Source organism: Pocillopora verrucosa, chromosome 7 (genome assembly GCF_036669915.1).
Source record: "Pocillopora verrucosa isolate sample1 chromosome 7, ASM3666991v2, whole genome shotgun sequence".
NCBI lineage: Eukaryota > Metazoa > Cnidaria > Anthozoa > Scleractinia > Pocilloporidae > Pocillopora > Pocillopora verrucosa.
Window position 1 is genome coordinate 2,549,121 of NC_089318.1, and position 23,096 is coordinate 2,572,216.

Sequence of the window (23,096 nt, forward strand, 5' to 3'; positions counted from 1 at the left end):
AAAGCAAAAATCTAAAGGAAGGGAAAGTGTTCCTTCAAAGAACGTAAATCTAGGGTAGAATGGAAGGAGGTTCTCAAAGAAATTAAACCTGACCTACTTTGATATAAAGCAAGTATAACAATGAAGAAGTAAACCATACAGCTGTAAGCATGTGGATCCATTCCTTAAAAGGCAAGCTGTGCCCACAATGGTGATGAGGATGACAAACTTCCTCACATAGCAATTCATGCTCAGCCAAAAGAGCCACCATAACAACCAAAACCACCAAAATTTATTTTGCATTTCTTAACAACTACTTTTAAGTTGCAGTATATCAGATTAATTTATTTTCTATTTTTAATCAATTCTTTATCAAGATGATGTATTTTATGTAAGTGCAAACATCATAAGGTGCCATGATCTAACTCTGGAAATGAGTGCTATATATTATTGTTGTTATTATTATTATTATTATTATTATTATTATTATTATTATTATTACTATCATTATTATTATTATTATTACCAGATGCAGAAGGAAAAAGTAAACTTACCCTTGTAGAAGTTGTAAAAAGGGGTTAGACATGAGATCATCAGTAGAACCTTTGAAGTCTAAACCTCTTGAAAGTCTCCACCCAAGTTGCCAAAGTATTCTCAGTGCACTAGCCAATTTTCGAGGGGTTTACATTCAGCCTCTGTGGCATGATTGTGCACTGATTTTTGCCAGACTTGTACATCCCATTCCACTAAAGAACTGATGCTCTACATGCACATGCATTGCCTTTAAGTATTATTGCTTCCACTGTCTGTGGCAAGAAAATTCCCTGTTGTTTTTAGCCCAATGCATCAGTAAGCACTGGGCTCCTGGCTTTAGTCATCTGAAAAGAAGTGAAAAGCAAATGTTGATTATTTCAGTCTTCATCATCCTCTGCAATCATCAATCAGCTTTTCCAAGCCATGGAAACATTCTTCCACCAAATTGCAGAATGAAATGGTCACAGTTAAGGGGCAAAGAGTTTGAATAAAACTGGAATGATTTACAAAGTATACATTTTCTACTAGTCTTCCATAAAAAGCAAAACTGTCATTTTAATGATGCTGAATTGCACCTCAACAATATCCTCTTTAGAGACTTCTGCAAACTTATACTTGGAGAGAAAATAATAATCATTGTGAATGTTTATCTATAATAACTGTATTGATATATCTGTAGTTATATAAGTCAAGACATTTAACTGGAGTAGTAGAAATGTGGTTGAACTAATCATTGACTGCATAACAATTGTAAAACCATGAATTGTGAAACAAGCTAAAAAAAAAATCACAAAGTGATGAAGTCAAATTGAGAACTAGTGGGCTCAGAGAAAGTCATGCAATAATGTTCACTTACTGTTCAAGTACATGTACACCATTTCCAATTCCAAATTTAAAATAATTTGTATCTACCTTGATATAGAGATTATCTCCAGGTCATTATTGACCCTATTCTTAAGAATACACTACATGTTTATGAACATTTTAAATAAAATCAGTGTAAGGATAGGATTTTTTTTCCCTTTCTTAAATTATTATTGTAGTTTAAGTATTACATAACTAAAAAAATATTACCTTGTATCTTAGCTTTTAATTTGTAACCTGTGGAAGTCATACAAACTATTAAAGGATACCCTCTTCTCCCTCCTCAGATAAAGATTTATTGACCGATAGATATTGTTAGGAGAAATGTAATCATTTCTTGGTTACACGCAGGGGAAATATCACAATGTTCACAGGGGTTAGGCAGTAAATGAGACCTTGATATCTACTGACTTTGCACCCTGATGACTCTCAACTGACTGGCAGCAAAAAGCTTGCAAAAAATACTATGCAACATGCAAAATACTTGCATGACAAATTATATGTGACACCATTGAATAAGGTCAATTCATGAATTCAAAACAGTAAAAAAAAAGTAAATAAATAGATAGTCACAGAGGTTTTAAATAACAATCATGGATCAAAAAAATTAAAATGAAAAAATTACAAAATTTTGATTTGTTGACTCATAAAGGGTAAACATCAAAGAAATCCTTCAAAGATTTGCTGGAAAGAGGAACCACCGACAAGGATGAGATCGATCCTTGCACACGCTGCCATGACACAAGGATCTCAGATGATAAAAAATAATTTTTTAATATGTCGGTTCACGATACTCTATAACTAATGGGTCAATCCTGTTTCTAAGCCTGTGTTTGATCAGGCTACCGAGTTCCATAGAAGTGACAAAAAATTGATGGACAGTTTTCCGCACAGCCCCATTCTTCATTAAGCAACGCATACATTACAGTTTTTGGATAAAGAAAACAATGGCGTAAACAATGGATTGCCTTTGAGACCACGGCTTTGTGTTTTGAAATCAATATTTGAAACTACAAAATATAGTTTCCGCTATCAGCGAAATATGAACGAATACTACCTCCAATTCTCCAATGCTAAATATTTGAAGAAAATCCGTAAACTGAAATCGATGACACTGGCTATTGATTTAAAAAAAAGCTTTGGTGAAAGCCTTGGTTTTATCAGAAGCGATGCAAACAAATAGTTTAGCCAAAAGGAAAATGTCGCATCTCGCGCAAAACAGCTCTAACCTCTCTAAACAGCTATGTATTTATCTTTACATTTCACTGCTGTTCACAGACTTTAAGAAATTATGAAATAAGCTAAAACGGGTGTAATTTCTGTAACTAACCTCCATTCCAATGAAAAAGTCTCAAAATCACCAATCCTGTACTACGCTACGCTGTTTCGTTATTGCAGAGGCGCACTATCATCCAGTGAATCATTCTGACCTCAAAGTTCGCGTTTTATCGTACAAATATTAAAGTGCTCTTCGGCAGCAAGTCACAGAATTGACCTTCGCTTCTCACACCACCGTTTCTCATCATTTTTTTTTCAAGTAACCAACTCGAAGTCTTGGCGTCACTTTGACTCGCTCGGCAGCTACTGTTGTGCTTAATACGCGTTTATTTTTTTTCGCCACTCTGATTGGTTTCTCGCAATTTTGTCAGGTCCTTTGGGAATCTTCCACGTGATGATCACAATGGGCTTGTTTAGCGCCTGTTTACATGGAGGTAACCCGGTCGAAAAATAAAACGCGTTTACATGCAATCCTACTACCCCGGGGTGCTGGGGTGAGGTTTCTTGAGGTTGTTGTTGCGCTTTCAAGTAAGGAGTTGGAGCAGAGGCGTCCCAAGCTCACATCTCAAAAAGACGAAAGATTAACTCTCGGACACATATGTGTTTATTCATGAAAGTGTCACGCGTTGTGTTACGCGGTGTTTGGTTTCGCGAGTAACCGTTGAATTAATACATTAAACGGAATAGTTTGGGAAACCAAATATAGTCGATTTATAACGCTAAATATTCCGAAATGTGTTATTTTTACACTCATTTCTGTCGTGAGACGGCTAGGAAATGTACAAAGTTTTAACACATACATGTTTCGCTTTTGAGCTTCTTGCCATGAACGCGACCCAGGCTAGGCGGTTACCCCACCTTGACAAGTTTACATGGCAAATTGTAAAGGTGGGGTGACCCGCCTAGGCGGGTTGCCCGTTCTGCTAGGTAGGGTAACCCGATCAGCCGGGGTGACAATTTGCCATGTAAACGTGTCAAGGTGGGGTAACCCGCCTAGCCGGGGTCGCGTTCATGGCAAGAAGCTCAAAAGCGAAACATTTATGTGTTAAAACTTTGTACATTTCCTAGCCGTCTCACGGAAGAAATCACCAGAAACCGCATCGGACACACAAGGAGTGTTAAATGTTCACATGTCGGAATATTTAGCGTTGTAAATCGACTTAATTTGGGTTCCCAAACTATTCCATATAACTTATTAAGTCAACGGTTCCTCGCGAAACCAAACACCACGTAACGCAACGCGTGACGCTTTCATGAATAAATACCTATGTGTCCGAGAATTAATCTTTCGTCTTTTTCGAGATGTGAGCTTAGGACGCCTGCGCTCAAACTCCTTAATTGCAAGCGCAACAACACCCCAGCACCCCGGGGCTGTAAGATTGCATGTAAACGCGTTTTATTTTTCGACCACGGCTAGGCTAGGCGGGTTACCTCACCTACCTGGGGTCCCTCACCTCCATGTAAACAGGCCCTAACATCTTTACCAAACCCCATTCCAAATTATGTCAGTCAAATGGGACTCTTTATATTTTCTAGGGTTTTAAGACACGATGTTTGAATATCAATAGACAATCATGAAATCTTCGCCTTACGAGTTGTAATTTTCTAGCATATCTCGTGTTCTCAAAAGATTTCGCGTGGGTTCATCGAGTCAGTGTACATAGGGTAAGTTTCCCCGGGTTTTGAAATGTGGATAAACCCACACGAGTCTATCATGTAGATGGAAGTTTTTACTCTTTTACCAACTATTTTCAAAACTATCGTTGCTAGCGAATGCCAAAGCCTCAGACCGAAACAGATTTAATCTGTTCGAGATGAAAAGTCCACTAATGAAGGAAACTTGAGAATTTTTGGTTATGGTATTAGTCCCTTGGCCATGAGCCCTGTTAAGTTATTCAGTGATTCACTCAGTCGAGTTTTAAGTGAAATTCGACTTTCAGAACGGCAGTCAAAAGAAATGTTAAATTAGGTCGTTTTGGTGAGGCGGATTCTGCGCCCGTTTTTATTCAATATTGAATTAGCTATTTTTTCATGGGCTTTGCCTCAACAAAATTTATGAAACCACGTAGAAGAGTGAATTTTGACGATGTGATGAGTTTTCATACCATTTTATTCAGTTTTAAAATTACACAGAATAGCACATTGACTAACAAACTAAATATATCAGTATGAAAGCGATCTTCGCAGATATTCTCAGTTCACATACAAATAATTTTCATATTTTTACAGTCACAAAATTAAATAAAAATTAAAATAACTGTTCTAGTGAGAATTAACGGACCAAACCTTGCGGTCTTATATATCTTACAGTGGTCAGTAGTTGTCACACATTTTCTTGAAATCATTCGTGTGTTCAGCATCGGCCTTCAAAACCCTGAACCGTCCAAGCTAAAAAAACTAGGAAGCCACATAATCACATTTCATAACCTCTCTTAACAAACCTCACATTTAAGGAGTATTTTTCTTTTTTGGGATATTAAAATATGCAAACATCACCACGTCAGTGTGATACTTGTGGGATTTTATATTGATTCGTGAATGAAAAAAAAGAGCTAGAGACTTAACAGATGTAATGTTATCGAAAATACTTGCGGAAAGGTAAAATATTTTATCAGCACTTACGGAATTTCGAAAGTGGCCGGTGCTTAAATAACTTTTCTTTAACTTTGTTTTTCGATTAGTTTTGGTGTTCTATTTAGGGACGGCAGTTTTCATAATCTTGATGACCACCACTTGAAAAAAAAAATATCTAGTATGTTTTGAATGAAGATCCCATAACATATGAACCGCGTTAATTTAGCTTGTTGCTTCCGTTATAAGATATAAAGACTTCACTTGCAATAATAATGAAAGGCAAATGTCCAAGCTCAATTTAAAGTCTTTTCCTTATCTTAGCACGACAACGTGCCTGAAAGCTCGCTTCCCATTTCTCCAGATGTGTTGGTTTTCGTGTTCACTTGCTTTTATCTTAGTCAGCTTTATCATCATCTCTATTTATCATTACGTGTACTACTATTATCAAAGTATTATACTGGTATCATTTCTGGAAAACAAGAACTTACGTGGGTTCTGTAAATATTGGTCATGCTGATAGCATTTCCCAATATTAGAGCTTGCATTTCAATATTTTGAGTAGCAACCGTCTCTTTGCCCTCGTCGCTCAATCATCCGTGATGGTTTTTCTATTTTTACCAATGGTTTTTTTTAATTTAATTTACTAATCTTCTCCACTCTCTTGTTGTTTGTTAGTTTTTTCCCTTCTATTTGAAAATTGTTTGCACATAGATTCGCAAAAACGCACTTAATGTTTTGTTTAGCATCATCCTTACTTTCTTGCGATGGCTCGATTATACAAATATTTGAGATAATCAATTACGCAGATATTTAATTTCAGACGACGAGAATCATTTCTCATTCTATAATTTATTTTGTCTTTTTTCCCCAAGCAAATTGACTTCTTTATTTAAAAACTGAAATCCACATTTTCTGACTTTGTTGGAAATGTGTATTAATTAGATTCTCGATCGACTTTTTTTGTCGGCCATCATTGTTATAAATAAGTGACTTTTACATTGTAAAGTTAGATAAATGTCTCCTACGAGCTGAAATTCAATATGTCAGAGAGAAATATTGTTTATTTCATTACAATACTAGACCTTCCAAACTCAAGAGAAATGACTTGTTTGAAATTTTGCTGAAAAAGGGGATGTCAGGATATTTAGTTCCTCAGTCGTAAGGTAGGTTTGAGCAATTGAGCCATGGTGCACATGAAATTTTTAAACTTCAATCTCATCAGACCATCTGACTCTAGAAATTAAAGAAAATCACTTTTGTTATTATTGTAGACCTAACTTCAGGCACTTGTGGTATATTATCTGGCCACTTGACTCACTCTTAAAACTAGTGCGCCTCTGAAATGCTAGCCATAGAATTACCAAGTGGCAAAATCTTGAAACACTTCACTCAAGTAAGATGAAATAATGTTTTTGACCTGATAAGGCTGTAAAGTTTCATTGTAGACATGTCAACGTAAGCATGTACAACAACGATTTAAGAAAGAAATAGGGACCTATATTTAGCTCCTTTCACTTGTGACAGGCGTAGATAGACTGCCGTAATAGATTTTGAACAGCTGGCATTTCAAAAGTTCGCCTTCCACTGGATCAAAGGAGAGGACTGTGGGTTTTTTGGGTGGTTTCAAGTTAAAAGTACTTAACTAAGGAATCATGCTCTCTGAGAGAAAGCAGTGCAGTGGTGCAGCGTGCATGGATTTTAAATTCCTTAATTAAATGATAATGGTTTGTCCACTCCCAGAGCGCGTGATAAGTTTTCATACAAAGTTTGAAAAGGCACAAGCGGAGATATTTTGCTGCTTATGGAATCTTTCGTTTCTCCACGTTCTAATTACCATCGCCGTCCTGATTAACTGTGATCAGTATAGTTTGGTTTAACTAACGGTATTCAGTTGGAATCATGATGCATTGGTGGTATGACATGTGTCGTAGAAATTGACATTTAAAACCTGGGAAAATAAGGACTTGTGACAGTATTTTCATGTTGTCACTACCATTTATTCATTGCAAAATTTTACATAGGTTTTCCTGTTACGCTTTATATAAACATAGAAAAAGGTTATTTTCCCTCCTATATTCTTGGGGCAAACAATCTGTACATTTTATGTAAACCAATTTCTAATGACCAGGTGCAAAACATTATTATTGTAAGCGCTTCCCTTAATATCATTAACTAGCGACTACTCACTATGCCATACATTTCCTATGTTTTAACATGCCTTCTTAGATGAGGGTCTGAACCGAGTTGAATAAAAGTCAGTCGTCAGCTTAAATCTGATTAAGGATTATGAGTGGCGCTATCTAACTTAGGAGAAAAAGGGTGGGGTTAGGTATTTCTTCCCAACTACACAGTGATTTGGCGCCTTAGAGGTTTAAGCATTAAACCACAAATTCCTTTTGCCCCGCTGGAATTTTCAACGACTTAGTATAAGAAACTTGAGAGCTTTATTTCAAATTGAACCATTGCGATGCAGTTGTGTCTACAAAGAACGTTCCGGACAATATAAAACTTATAACAGACCACGAACTGTAAGCTGCCCTGGTTTCATAATAATAACCTTTTAGCTGTTTTGATTTAGCAACAGAGTATGCACAAGAAGAGAAATTCTCACCCCCTCCCCTCCACCCTTGATTCAATCGTGAAAATACCAAAATTTCTGTGTAGAATAAGTAAATTAAAGGATTGGCCGTAGCGAGTAACATTTTAGGTACTCAGTGTCAGTCAGTCAATCCTGGCCCTGTTAGAGTGGAACGTTCCATATCAGTCTCTCTTGTTTTTGACGGACCAAACCGTGCGGTCGTTCAGCGGCTGTAATGGTCTGTAGTTGTCACACATTTTCGGAGGCTCTCTTGGGTGATCACCCATCAACTTCCTGAACTGTTTGAGCTATGAATTAAAAACAATATATACGTATAACAACCGCTCAATCTTGGTTTACAAAAAAACGATATCTCTTTTTTGTCGTTTTTACCACGTAAGTAAACCAATTCCTCAAGATATGGAAATAATGCCCAGCTGTTCCACTCACCGGTGATATGATATGGAAGTTTTTAAAAAGACTTTGGGTCCAAAGTTGTGGCGAAAGGCCTTTTGAAATTTTGGGTATTATCTCCGTGTGACTGAATTTTCATAACAAGGATTTGGGGGGAAAAAACACTTTCTATGCAAAATACCGTCTTAAAATCCAACTGAGTGCCTATTGTAAACGAAGTGTTAGCTTATCAAAATATAAGATGTGTGAAAATTTGCAAATAACCGAGGGAGGAACAATCACTTCAAATATGCGCAAAGTTTTAGGCGTCTCTAAATAGCTTATAGTTGTCGTTTCTTTGCGTTCACTTATAGTAGCTTTTAATGCTGTTTTCGCTCAAATTTGCCTTCCCTTAGTAAGAATGGAAAAGTTTGTGCGCTCTGAACCGAGCTTTAAAATGCGCCAGTGTGCATTTTTATTTTATGATTACCTGATAGTTCGATATAGGAACTTTGGGTTTCAAGACATACCACATCACAGTTTCACAGCAGGGAGGAGTGGTGAGAGAACCTTTGTAGTGATAGTAGTCTGACAGTATTAGGACCTTATCATCTTTTGGATACTTATGCAAACCGTTTCCGTTTCCGTTGCCATTACCGTTTCTGTTTCCGTTTCCGTTTCCGTTGCCGTTGCCGTTGCCGTTGCCGTTGCCATTGCCATTGCCGTTTCCGTAGCCGTTTCCGTTACCGTTGCCATTTCCGTTTCCGTTACCGTTACCGTTACCGTTTCCGTTTCCGTTGCCGTTGCCGTTGCCGTTGCCGTTGCCGTTGCCGTTGCCGTCGCCGTTGTCTCCATGATGATAATTTTTGTTAGGTATAAGCTCCATAAGACGAATTTTGTGCGACTCATCTACTGCTGTCTCGTTACCTGAAAAAAAATCCATATACTTCTCTTTTCTATGTTTTCAAGGGCTATCAGGATTCGCTCGCAAGTGAGAAAACAAGTTCTTCCTCTAAGGTGTTCTCCAGAATGTTCAAACTCAAATAGGATGATACTGAGCCAGAAAAGAAAATGAAGCAAAAAGCGATGGATTCGACGAGTCGACATGCAAAAAAAATTCGTAAGAAAGATTACAACTGTTTAATTCAAAGGCTGATATGGAGTGAAAGTGAGAGGAAGTTAGTCCTGAAAAGGAAAATAGTCGATGTTCATGTCTGAGATGAAGGCAAGATGTGAGGAAGTCATGGCCATAATGAGATTTAAATGAAGAGCTGTTAGTCAATCGAATTTTGAAAGTATAATGCTAACTGGATAAATGTAATATGATGAGTTGATCGATAGCATATGAATGTACCAAAGTCGTGCATTCCAGCTATGATGAGAAATTGAAATTGCAGCTTATCGGAATTAAGTAAATATATAAAAATGTTACATACCTACTTCAATTATTTTTGGTAACAATTTGGCAAACCTTCCTAATATCTTGTTACCTTTACTAGATGCCTAGATAAAACGACAAGAGCGTTAGTCAGCTGCTGCTTTTTCGAGTAACTTTTAAACTGTACACTCACATATATACCACCCACCTTATTTTGCTTCTTCAAGAAACAATTCAAATAAAACACATTTTACACATTTTGTATGAACCATACTCTTACTTTATGTCACAATTACCTTCAAAACTTGAACAATCAATTTTACTTATAGGTGTAGTCTACACATCATGTAGGCTTCGTGTATTTGACGTTAAATGAGTCATCTTATCTTTTTTTAAGATTATCTGGGAAAGGGTTCTAATTTGAAGTGCTGGTACAGCTCAAGCGAACATATTAGAGTTTTTTTTCACTTTCAGATTCTATATCTGCCGTTTTGCAAAGACCTGCCGCTCCTCCCAAACAGCGGCTGGCAATTGATTGGAGTATGCGTACATTTAGGACAATATACCTTGAGCCACAGTGCAACAACGCTAGTCTCCCCAGCAGCATCCTTAAATACCAAATGGAGCTGGAAAAAGAAGAAGAAAAAGGCTGTCTTAGTTACGGCCTAATGTATCACTTCAACCCTCACGTTCAACTTAAAAGTTTCAGCTTGATATTAGCAAAACATTGCGCTTAACTTCGTTCTTCCAACGCATTGCAATCTTTGCCATCCACAACCTCTTCTGGCCTTTTTGGCTAAATTATAATTACGTCCTAGATTTGTAACACTTAAACCTAGGGTGTATGCGACTTGACCGAATATTAATTGCGTTAGACATTCTCAAAACAACTAGGGAAAATAAAAGGACAGCACCATGATTGGGAACACTTCAAGGTAGGTCTGCTTTTGACAAAGAAACCCATTACCTGCCCAGAATAACGTTTTCCACTTTCCGTGTGCTCAGATCCTCGATTGTTTTCACAACCAAAATGAACATGAAACTGTTTCAGAGTGTAAGTACCATCCACAGCACCTCCCTCAAGTGTTCCTGTTCCTTTGTCTTCATCAATTTCCAGAGTCGGAGCATGACCGTTGTTCTTTAGTGTTCCAGTAACCAGGCCTCCTGGGTTGTCAAATATTATTTTCAGAGTTGGGAAATCTGTGTGTTCGGCCTCGCTCTTGTCAATGTTGATTGGGGATTGTTGACTATATCCGCATTGTTCCCATTTCTTGTGCCAATCTGGAGGACCAGGCACTACGGAGAAATTAAGCTTTGTTTTCAGTTTAGTCTTATTTATATGAATCAACAGGATCATCACTAGATAGAAGGCTCAAGCGATAACATGATATGCTAAAGAAAAAAACACCCCTCGAAATGCCTCATTGGTAAGTTTACACACAAACGAGATTATGGTCCCTTAAATCTTCCAGATTAAAGATCGAACTAAAGAGTAAACCATTACAAAATAGCTTTACTAATATCGTTTGAAAAGGGGTTCTGACTATTCCTCGTGGTAAAGTACAATAAAAATATAAATGCATCAATGCTGTTGATATAAGGACTCAGTTTAAAACATTCATTGGGAGAGTGGGGTAGAAATCTGCGAGACATACATGCATGCCCGTGGCCAAGAAACACATTTCTAAAGAAAAAATTAACACACAAAAGAGAAGTACCGTCTCCTTTAGTCTTTCCGTAGCTAAAGTGTTCTTCCTCTGGCACTGCAATAAAGCGGCGAAATGAAATACTGATTGTAAACGCTTGATAAAGAATGTATGTTCTTCTAATTAATTGTTTAATTATTTAACGCTAATGATAAGGCTAGGAAGGAATTGAATGTATCAACATAACAACTATCTGCCGACAAGATTGTGGAAAACTTGAATACTCAGAGATATTCGTCTCAGTATGGTGGTTCAAAGGCAAAACACACCTTCAAAAATCAAAAAATTATATTTGCATTAATAACAAATCACGTACGTGGGTATAAAATACTAAATAACTTCCCAAATATTAACATAATTGGAAAACACTTCAAAAATATAAAGCACTTAAGAATAACAGTAAAATCTTACATACGTTTTTAAAAATTGAAAACACTTTCAGAAATGGTATGTATTGGTATAAATAGGACGCCTAATGCACACACAATCCAGTTGTTCTTTTTCCAGTCCCAGCTGTTGCCCTAAACTGAGTTTTTAGTGGAAGTGTTTATCATTTATTTGTAACTCAATTTAAGGTTTACTCACCTGGTGGACAATCTTGACTTGATACTGCACTAAACATGGACAAAAGTAGCACCAGTAACATCTCTGCAGTATATATAGCAAGCTTGAGGAAGAACAACAAAGTGATCGCAACATTTCAGTGTGGGAGTTGCCTCCTTGAATAAGATTCGAGTTTTCACTTGTAAATACATAATAAGTGAGCAAATTTCCCGTTGAGTCTCGAAAGTAATAAGGCATTGAATTGGCTCTACTTTCCTCCCAATTAGTCGGCTGCGAAGACCCTCCATTACAAAAACTAATCACGACTAGGGCACTCCTTCAACTACATGCAGTTTGCGTGTATTCCTTTAAGTTCTGGTTAGTTCCTAGTGATATCTATCTGCAACCAAGTGGCTTATTGTGACTTTAATTTTGCAGCACTCAATAGAAACGAGCTTTAGAAAAAGCTCGACAGTTTTCTTGTTATATTTTCATTGTAAACAGGTAGGACAGCAACGCCGAGGAAGACGTCGATTAAAAACTATTTCTATTTTTAGTGAGAATTTCGCAAATGGCTGCATGTGTTTACCGCATCTTACTGTCAACTTCAGCATTAGGTAAGCAAGCAGCATTGAGTTCCAAATGGAAGTTTAAATAATTTACCGTCGCGGTTTCTGTTGGTGGATGACGCAAATTTTGGCGATTTCAAGTTATTGTTTTGCAGAGGACAGCTAAAAAATGCATAAAGTTTTCCTTAAAAACGTGCGTGCTGAGCTACTGTTCTGCTAATTACATCTTTGTTTTGCCGTGTTCTCGTTGCTGTCGCCGTTGTGGTTTAGCTTAAGGTTCCTTATTTTAATATGAAACATATTCTCGAGGTTTCTTAAACTTTTTTCGCAAAACACTGAAAGTCTTTGCAAGAACTCGAACATGACGGCATAGGAAAAACAAAAGATCCATCATTGACAATCATAAAATAAATCCGTTTTCGTAAAGAAAAATCTGTTACTTACCGAGGTTCGTTTTTGGCCTTACCTGAAGGGTTAAGCTTCCTAGCCCGTGTTTGGAGCGTCCTGCGAATTCTAGAGATCAGGGATATTTATACGCTTATCATGGGGTATTGAAATGTACAAACACCACCACGTGATAATGATTTTCAGTAGCGTGATATTTATGAGATTTTATATTGATTGTTGACTGAAACAAAAGAGTTAGAGACTCAACAGAAATTATATTCGCGAAAATACTGGAGGAAATGTAAAATATTCTATCGGTAAGTTAAGAAACTTCAAAAGTGGCCGGTAGTTATATAACTTAATTGTTAACTTTGTTTTTTGATTAGTTTTGGTGTTACTCTTTTTTATTCTCATTTTCAGAAATAATTTTATTTAGGAACGGCAAAGAGAAAATATATATAATTTTTATCAATCCCAGAGAAAATTGCTTTAAAATGGTAGATACTTTTGTAATAGCAGACATACTTGTCTGCTTTCAGTTTCCATAATCTTGATGAACATCACTTAAAAAAAAAAATGTATATTGTATGTTTTGAATAAAGATCCCAACATAAGAATCGCGTTAAAGCAATTCGGTAGCTTGTTCCTTCCGGTATACGATGTAAGCACTCCGCCAGCAATAATAACGAAGGGCAAATGTCCAAGTTCTATTTAGAGTCTTTTTATTATATATCTTAGTACAACAACGTGCCTGAAAGCTCGGTTCTCATTTCGCCAGATGTGTTGGTTTTCGTGTTCACTTGCTTTTATCTTTGTCAGCTTTATCATTATCTCTATTTATCATTACGTGTACTATCGTCAAAGTATTATACTGGTATCATTTCTGGAATACAAGAACTTAGGTGGGTTCTGCAAATATTAGTAATGCCGCCATCATTTTCCAATATTAGAGCTTGCATTTCAATATTTTGAGTACCAACCGATACTTTGCCCTCATCGCCCAATCACTTTGGACGTGGTGCGGTTACAATGTGTCCTCTTCAGCTGTAAGGGTTTTTTCTTTCATTTATTTTCTAATTTAACCCACTTTCTTGTCGTTTGTTCGTTTTTTCTCTTATATTTGAAAGTTGTTTGCACATTGATTCGCAAAAACGTACTGAATGTTTTATTTGGCACCTTCCTTGCTTTCTTACCATGGCTAGATTATGTAATTACAAAAATGATATTTCCCCTACAGTTTTATATTTTATCCAGTTCTACTAATATTTGAGATCATAAAGTGCGCAGATATTTAATTTCAGACGACGAGGATCATTTCTGATCACAGAATTTCTTTATCTAAAAACTAGTATCAACATGTTCTGACCTTGTTGGAAATGTATCTTAAATAGATGCTAGATCGACTTTTTCGGTCGGCAATCATTGTTATAAATAAGTGAGTTCTATATTGTTAAGTTAAATAAATGTCTCTTATAAGCTGAAACTCAATATGTGAGAGCTGAAATTGATATTGTTTATTTCTTCATAATAAGAGCTTCCAAACTCAAGAGATAATGCCTCATGTTTTAAATTTGGCTGAAAAAGGTGATGTAGGGATGTTTAGTCCCTAAGTCGTTAGATAAGTTTATGCAATTAAGCCATGGTGCACATGAAATTTTCAAACTTCTCATGAGACTCTCTGACTCTAGACAATCAAAAAATCACTTGTTTTTATTACTAAAGACCTAACCTCAGGCACTTGTGGTATATATGGTGGCCAGTTGACTCGTTCTTAAAACTAGTTACGCGTCTGAAATGTTAGCTATAGAATTGACAACTGGCAAAATCTTGAAACACTTCACTAAGTAAGATGAAATCATATTTAATGTTTTTGACCTGATAAGACTGTAAAGTTTTATTATAGAAATTTCAACTAAAGCCTGTATAAAAACAATTTAAAAAAGAAATAGGGACCTATATTCAGCCCCTTTCGCTTGTGACAGGCGCAGACAGACTACAGTAATAGATTTTGAACAGCTGACACTTCAAAAGTTCGCCTTCCACCAAAGCGAAGGAGAGGACTGTGGGTTGTGTGAATGTTTTAAAAGTACTTAATTAAGGAATCATGCGATTTGAGAGAAGGCAGTGCAATGGTGTAAATATGCGTGGATTTTAAATTCCTTGGTTAAATGATAGTGGTTTGTCTATTAACAGAGCATGTGCCTATTCTAAGTTCCATACAAAGTTTGAAAAGGCTCGAACGGAGATATTTTCCTGCTTATAAAATCTCTTATTTCGCCTTGCTCTAATTACCATGCTGTCCTGATTACCTGTGATCAGAAAAGTTTGGTTTAACTAACGGGATTTAGTAGGAATCGTGATGCGCTGGTGGTATGACATGCGTCGTAGAAACTGACATTTTAAACCCGGGAAAATAAGGACTTGTGACAGTGTTTTCATGTTACTACCTTTTATTCACTGCAAAATTTTACAAAGGTTTTCCTGTTACCCCTTATGTAAACGATAGAAAAAGATTACTTTCCCTCTTAAATTCTTAAGGCAAACAATACGTACATTTTATGTAAACCAATTTCTATTGACCTGGTGCAAAACATTATTATTGTAGGAGTTTCTCTTAGTATCAATAAATATTGACTACCCCCAATACTATACATTTCTCCTGTTGTAACGCCTTCTCAGATGAGGGTCTGGACCAAGTTTAATAAAAGTCAGTCGTCAGCTTAAATCCGAATAAGGATTATGAGCGGCGCTATCTAACTAAGGAGAAAAAGGGTGGGGCCAGATATATCTTCCTACTACAAAGTGATTTGGCGCCCTAGAGGTTTAAGTATTACACCACAAAATCCTTCAGCCCTGCTGGAATTTTTCAACGACTTAGCACAAGAAACTTGAGTGCTTTATTTCAAATTCAAGCATTGCGATACAGTTGTGTCTACAAAGAACGTTCCGGACAATACAAAACTTACAACAGACCGCGAACTCTAAGTTGTCCTGGCTTCATAATAATAGCCTTTTAGCTGTTTTGATCTAACAACACAGCACGCGCGAGAAGAGAAATTTTTTACCCCCTCCCATCTACCCTTAATGCAATCGTAAAAATACCAAAAAATTATATGCAGATTAAGTAAATTAAAGGATTGGTCGTGGCGAGTCAAATTTCAGGTACTCGGAGTCAGTCAGTCAATCTAGGCCTTGATAGAGTGGAACGTTCCATATCAGTCTTTCTTGTTTTTGACAGACCAAACCGTGCGGTCGTTCAGCGGCTGTAATGGTCTGTAGTTGTCACACATTTTCGGTGGCTTTCTTGGGTATTCACCTTTCAACTTCCTGAACAGTTTGAGCTATAAATTAAAAAAAAAAACATCTTCGTATAACAACCGCTCAATCTGAGTTTACAAATAGAAATCAAAGGGCGCCTGTGACCAACTCGTGGACAAAGTATTCAAGAGATATGTACTTGTAAAGTTGCTATCAATAAACTAAGGAGTTAAAAAAAGATAGAAAGTGGAACCATTGCAAGTATAGAAATTATAGCACTCGATTATGTGTTGGAAACCCCCCCAAGGGGGGATACATGAATAATTTTTTGCTGGGTATGTGTAGCTGGCTTCTTAGAACCTCTGCTGTATTGTGGCCAATTATAGACCCCATCTTTGTCCGACCGGAATGGAATGGGAGCCATTTATTAAAAATTAAAATACGGTAACAACGTTTTTTACCATGAATCTTCCTCTTTATGAATTAATACCTTAATTTTCTTACGCCTAAAATCTCCAAAATGTGTAACCCCATTCTAGTAACTCTATTGAAAATAGCAAAAAAAAATGCAACGCCATAAAATTCAATGTAGTCATGAAAATGGGACCTTATCCAGCCTAGGAATTTTGACCTTTACTCCCCCCCCTCTCTGAATCAATATTTAAGTGGTAGAAATGACAAACAGTGATGAAGCAAAATATCGTACATAATCACACCAGGTTGACATTCTACTTTGCACTGCTTATATCGTGTTTGCAGCATTCCCACGTGCGTGAAGTGCTTTTAACTTATGGGAAACACACGCATGTAACACCAAAAAAAACCCGCGTGTAGCAGAAGAGGCCGATTACTCGCAATTTCCTGTAGTTTTGAATTTCCCTTTTGTTTTTCAATACACGCATATGCTTGTATTTTTTTACACGGATGCCATAAAAATTAATAGGAAAAGCATTCCTTGAAATAGGAAGCCGTCGTGTGTTTTGAGAGAAAAAGATCGTCAAGTGATCAAAACAACTTCAAATTTGGTCTTTAAGTTGATCATAGCACTAATCTGAAAAATTCGAAGTCCATCTCAATTTAGTAAATGTCGAAACAGCCATGTAAAGACAATAAACACCGCAACGATCGATGCAATCACAATGATGTCAGGACTGCGGACTTCTTCGGAAGGAGAGATTACGAAGAGTCCACGCAATTTGTATGTCCCTAAAGTGCCCACAACAACTCGTTTCTACGCTACGTGTATCCACGAGTTAAAAGTGTATGTTTTTTGTCGTTTTTATCTATTTGGTAAACCAGGACCTAAAAAATGTGGAAGTAAACCCCAGTTGTTAATTCAATGCACCGGGGAAATAATATGGAATTTTTTTTTAAAGGATTTTGGGCTCCAAAGAGGTGGTGAAAGGCAACTTGAAATTGGAGGTATTTCCTTGGTGTGACTGGATTTTCATAATAAGGCTTTAGGAAAAAAGAGAGAACTGTCTATGCAAAATATCGACTTAAAACCCAACAGAGTGCTTATTGTAAACGAATTATTAGCTCATCAAATTACAAGATACGCCAATGTGCATTTTTAATTTATAATTACCTGATAGTTCGATATAGGAACTTTGGGTTTCAAGACATACCACATCACAGTTTCACAGCAGGGAGGAGTGGTGAGAGAACCTTTGTAATGATAATAGTCTGACAGTATTAGGACCTTATCATCTTTTGGATACTTATGCAAACCGTTTCCGTTGTCTTTGCCGTTGCCATTGCCGTTGCCATTGCCATTGCCATTGCCATTGCCGTTGCCATTGCCATTGCCGTTTCCATTGCCATTGCCGTTTCCGTTTCCATTGCCGTTGCCGTTGCCGTTGCCGTTGCCGTTTCCGTTGCCATTACCGTTACCGTTACCGTTACCGTTTCCATTGCCCTTGCCATTGCCATTGCCATTTCCGTTTCCGTTTCCATTGCCATTGCCGTTTCCGTTGCCATTACCGTTACCGTTACCATTGCCCTTGCCGTTGCCTTTGCCATTGCCATTTCCGTTTCCGTTTCCGTTGTCATTTCCGTTGCCGTTTCCGTTGTCTCCACGATGATAATTTTTGTTTGGTATAAGGTCCATAAGGCGAATTTTGTCAGACTCATCCACCGGTGTGTCTGTATCTGAAATGAAAAATTTCATAGCTTTTTTATTCTCTTTATGTTTTCTGGGGTTATCAGGATTCGTTGACAAGTAGGAAAAGACGTTCTCCCTCTACGGTGTTCTACGGAATGCTCAAACTCAAACAGGATGACATTCGGCCAGAAAAGAAAAATGTAGCAAAAAGCGAAGGATTCGACGAGTATAGGTGCAAAAAAGATTCGTAATAGGGATTGCAGTTTTGAATTTAAAAGCTCATATGGAGTGGAAGTCTTTTCAGTGATCGTGTGAGAGGAAGATAGTCGATGTTAATTTCTAAGATGACGGCAAGGTGTGAGGACGTCATGGGCAAAATGAGATTTAAATGAAGAGCTATCGGTTAGTCGAATTTTGTAAGTATAATGCTAACTAGATAAAGGAGACATGATAAGCTGATCGATAGCATATGAATATACGAAAATCGTGCGTTTCAGAACGTCTAGCTATGATGAGAAATTAAAATCGCCATTTTTCGGAATTCAATGGATATACAGAAATGTTACTTACCAACTTCAATTATTTTTGGTAGCAATTTGGCAAACCTTCCCAATATCTTGTTACCTTTACTAGAGGCCTAGATAGAACGACAAGAGCGTTGGTCAGCTGCTGCTTCTTCGAGTAACTTTTAAAACTGTACACTCACATATAACCCACCCACCTTATTTTGCTTCTTCAAGAAACAATTCAAATAAAAACGCATTTTACACATTTTGTATAAACCATAATCTTACCTTATATCAAAATTACCTTCCAAACTTGACCGATCAATTTTATAGATATGTGTAGTCTGTAGATCATTTAGATCTCTTTGTTTTTATTTTTCTTGGCCTTAGGCGTTCCTAATCCTTATTTTTTTTAGCAAATCAAACACTAATTTTATAATCCTCAGGCTCGGGAGATTGTCTTCCCTAATATGAAGTGCTGGTATAGCTCAAGCGAGCAGATAATGTTTTTAAATTTCAGATTTTATTTCTGCCGTTTCAGTCCTGCCTTTGCTCCTTCCGAACAATTTTGGCAATTGATCGGAGCATGCGTACAATGCTATATTGACACAATATACCTTGAGCCACAGAGCAACAACGGAAACCTCGCCACTAGCATCCTTGAATACCAAATGGAGCTGGAAAAAGAAGGAAAAGAAAGAGGATTTCTTAGTTCCAGCCTAATGTATCATTTCAACATTTACCTTCAACTTAAGAGTTTTCAGCTTGATTTTAACAAAAAATTGCGCTAAATTTCGTGCTTTCAACGTATTACAGTTTTTGCCATCCATAACCTCCTCTAGCCTTTTTGGCTTAGTTACAGTTACGCCCTAGATTTGTAACACTTAAGCCTAGGGCATATAGACTTGACCGAATGCTGATCGCATGGGTAAGGCATTTTCACATGGTAAAATAAGAAGTGTCATGATCGAGAGAGGTTCAAGATAAGTTCACTTTTGACTAGAAATCCATACATCCATTTTAAAGTTTCATTACCTGCCCAGAATAACGTTTTCCATTTTCCGTGTGCTCAGATCCTCGATTATTTTAAACAGCCAAAGTGAACATGAAACTGTTTCAGAGTGTAAGTACCATCCTTGGCACCTCCTTCAAGTGTTACCGTTCCTTTGTCCTCATCAATTTCCAGAGTCGGAGCATGACCATTGTTCTTTAGTGTTCCAGTAACCAGGCCTCTTGGGTTGTCAAAGGTCATTTTCAGAGTTGGGAAATCTTTGTGTTTGGTCTCACTCTTGTCAATGTTGATTGGGGACTGGCGACTATGTCCGCATTCTTCCCATTTCTTGTGCCAATCCGGAGGACCAGGCACTATTCCGAGAAATTAAACTTTGATTTCAGTTTCATCTTATTTATATGAATCAACAGGATCATCACTAGATAGAAGGCTCAAGCGATAACATGATATCGTCAATTAAAGAAAAAAAAACGTGTCCCTCGAAATGCCTCATTAGTAAGTTTAAAAAAAACAAGAGATTATGGTCCCTTAAATCTTCCAGATTAAATTTTGAACCAAAGAGTAAACTATCACAAAATAGCTTTGCTGATATCGTCTAAAAAAGGGTTCTGACTATTCCTCGTGGTAAAGTACAATAAAAATATAAATTCATTAATGCTGTTGATATAAGGACTCAGTTTAAAACATTCATTGGGAGAGTGGGGTATAAATCTGCGAGACAGACATGGCCATGGCCAAGAAACACATCCCTAGAAAAAAACAAGATTACACTGAAAGAAGTACCGTCTCCTTTAGTCTTTCCATAGCTAAAGTGTTCATCCTCTGCCACTGCAATATAGAGATAAAATGAAATACTGACTGTAAGCAATTGATAAAGAATGTATGTTCTTCAAATTAATTGTTGATTTACGCAAATGATAAGGCTAGGAAGGAACTGAATGTATCACCAAGCAACTATCTGCCGACAAGATTACGGAAACTTTTGATACTCACTGATATTCGCCTCATTATGATATTTAATAAAAGGAAAAACACATCGTTAAAAATCAAAACATTATATTTTCAATAGTAACAAAACACGTACATGGGTAGAAAATAATAAATAAGGTCCCAAACATTAACATTATTGGAAAACACCTAAAAAAATATAAAGCACTTGCATAAATTGAAATCTTTTGAAGAAGTAGGACATATGATAAGAGAATAAAAGTAAAACCTTACATACGCTAATAAAAATCGATTACCCTTTCAGAAATAGTATGCATCGGTATGAATAGGACACCTAATGCACTCACAAATCAGTTTTTCTTTTTCCAGTCCTAACTGTGGCCCTGAGTTTTTAATAGAAACGTTTATCATTTTTTGATTGTAATTCACATTTAACATTTACTCACATGGTGGACAGTCTTGACTTGATACTGCACTAAATGTCGACAGCAAGAGCACTAGTAACATCTCTGCAGTATATATAGCAAGCTTGAGGAAGAACAATATGTCGGATAAGAACATTTCAGTGTGGGAATTGCTTCCTTGACGAAGATACAAGTTTATAATTGCAAATACATAATAAGCAAGGACATTTTCAGTTGATTATCGAAATTAATAAGGCATTAATTGGTTTTGCTCTCCTCTCAATGAGTCAGTTGCGAAGACACGCCATTACAAAAAAAAAACACGACTAAGGCACTCCTTTAACGATAGTTTGTGTGTTTAAATCCCTCGTATCACTGCAACAGTTCTTGCAGATGGAAATAGAACATGAAGAGAAAAACATACGTTTGGAAGTAATTCCTTTCTTTTGAAATTGTAATTGGAGATTTTAATTTGAACCAGTTTCACTTCTTAGAGAAAAATAGCGAGACCAACAGCTCATTTGATTTGATCTGTAAAGTCCCATTAAGGACATCTAACTCCATGAATAACTTCAGTTCTCTATTACAATACAAAAGTACTTTGAGAGCGACACCTTCTAAGTCATGTTAGTCATGAACCATACTATAATATTGCAGAAGCGCTTAAAACCTCTTGGATTGTCTAAAAATCAGAACAACTAGTAAACAATTAACACCTTGCTGCAAAGGGAGCAGACCAAATCGACCTTTGATTTTCCTTAACAATGTCGCCACACTTTTCATCGAGCTGTTCAACCACTGCTTTCCAAAGGGTTGCATCAAAAGATAAATCGGCTCTGAGCGAGTTAAAGATCTCTCAGTGAAATTATAATTTTTCTCGATCCATGTTTTTCGTCATTGACGCCTAAGGCAAATGACCAGTTTCTATAACTTCTAACAAAGAACACCTCAACCTTTTTAATTATAAAGTTTCTCTAAAAATTTCCTTCTTCACTCCGGAATTCAAAATCGTCTGCAGAATTGTTGGCATTACAGAACTTTGTCCGTTTTTACAATTTCGTCAAACTTTTCGCCAAATCTTTCGAAACTGAAACTACCCATACAAGTTTCACGACAAAAGTGAGATGTTCTATTTAACTGACAATGATTGCAGAAAGCAGATTTGAAATAATTAAAGAACAAATATCACTTACTGTGTTTACCTCTAGCCTTTGCTTGTTGTCCTTTGCTTCATGAAGTCCACATATCAGGGGTTGTTTATATACTTATCTAATAAATATCAAAATAGGTTAAGAACATTATATAACACTGATATTCATTACTATCAGTCGAATATCTAATGTCTGTGAGACGATATCTTCAATACTGACAATGATCACACTTAAGTATTTTTCAGACGCGATGGCATATTTTTTGTTGTCATGGTAACCAGTAAATAGACTTAATACCTTCAGTTGTCGCGCAGGATTCCTTTTTTTTTTTTTACAAGAATTACTCTGAACCATGAATTTAACTTCGTTTATAGCAGAACGATTTTTTTTATTTAAAAGAAGCATTTCCAGAATTAGGTGGGGTTTCCACGTCAGGTCGACTGGCTAATTTGGTGCTTTAGAAATATGAAATATTTTTTCAATATTTATATAATAAACACGAATAAACCACATCTCCGCTTTGAACTTCTATTTCGTCTCCTTGCATTGGTAAAAGATTCTCGCTCGTTCGCTTGGTCACAAGTTAAAAAAAATACTTATTAAAAGAAAAAAACTCAAGTTGTACACGTCCGTTGGGAATCCACCAAACCTTAAAAGCAATTAAAGAACGATAAATTGAGTCAGTTATTGTAACTAATTATAGAATTAAGATATTTTGTTGTTTTTAACATCAATTTTCGTGACATCAACTGAGCCTCCCTGAGCCAAAGCGAATATGAGTAGAGGGTGTATAGCTTATAATATTACCTTTTAGTATAAACAACGAAAAATAACAACCATTCTGTAACCAGCTCTGAGATCTTTGATCCTTTCGGCGTCTAGGAACGCACCTCGGCAAAGCACGAATATGGAACTTGGTACCCACATTCT

At 36.7% G+C, this 23,096-nt stretch overlaps 2 protein-coding genes across 3 annotated transcripts; both read right to left on the reverse strand.

Moving 5' to 3' along the window:
* Positions 1 to 7,278: 7,278 nt before the first annotated feature.
* On the reverse strand, positions 7,279 to 12,887 carry LOC136282675 (carbonic anhydrase 2-like). Its single transcript, XM_066170366.1, has 8 exons — positions 12,863 to 12,887; positions 11,870 to 11,951; positions 11,297 to 11,341; positions 10,546 to 10,874; positions 10,145 to 10,204; positions 9,637 to 9,703; positions 8,691 to 9,127; positions 7,279 to 8,115 (listed from the first exon to the last, which is right to left on the reverse strand). The coding sequence occupies exons 2-8, from the start codon at positions 11,928 to 11,930 to the stop codon at positions 7,990 to 7,992; spliced, it is 1,125 nt and encodes a 374-aa protein (XP_066026463.1). The 5' UTR covers positions 11,931 to 11,951; positions 12,863 to 12,887; the 3' UTR covers positions 7,279 to 7,989.
* Positions 12,888 to 15,221: 2,334 nt separating this feature from the next.
* On the reverse strand, positions 15,222 to 22,275 carry LOC136282677 (N66 matrix protein-like). 2 transcript variants are annotated; one of them, XM_066170370.1, is made up of 8 exons: positions 22,209 to 22,275; positions 21,058 to 21,139; positions 20,447 to 20,491; positions 19,687 to 20,016; positions 19,269 to 19,328; positions 18,716 to 18,782; positions 17,630 to 18,192; positions 15,222 to 16,124 (listed from the first exon to the last, which is right to left on the reverse strand). In XM_066170370.1, the coding sequence occupies exons 7-8, from the start codon at positions 18,149 to 18,151 to the stop codon at positions 15,999 to 16,001; spliced, it is 648 nt and encodes a 215-aa protein (XP_066026467.1). In that variant the 5' UTR covers positions 18,152 to 18,192; positions 18,716 to 18,782; positions 19,269 to 19,328; positions 19,687 to 20,016; positions 20,447 to 20,491; positions 21,058 to 21,139; positions 22,209 to 22,275; the 3' UTR covers positions 15,222 to 15,998. The 2 variants fall into 2 exon arrangements, with proteins under 2 accessions (XP_066026467.1, XP_066026468.1); XM_066170371.1 differs by having other exon boundaries at positions 22,218 to 22,253.
* Positions 22,276 to 23,096: the final 821 nt, after the last annotated feature.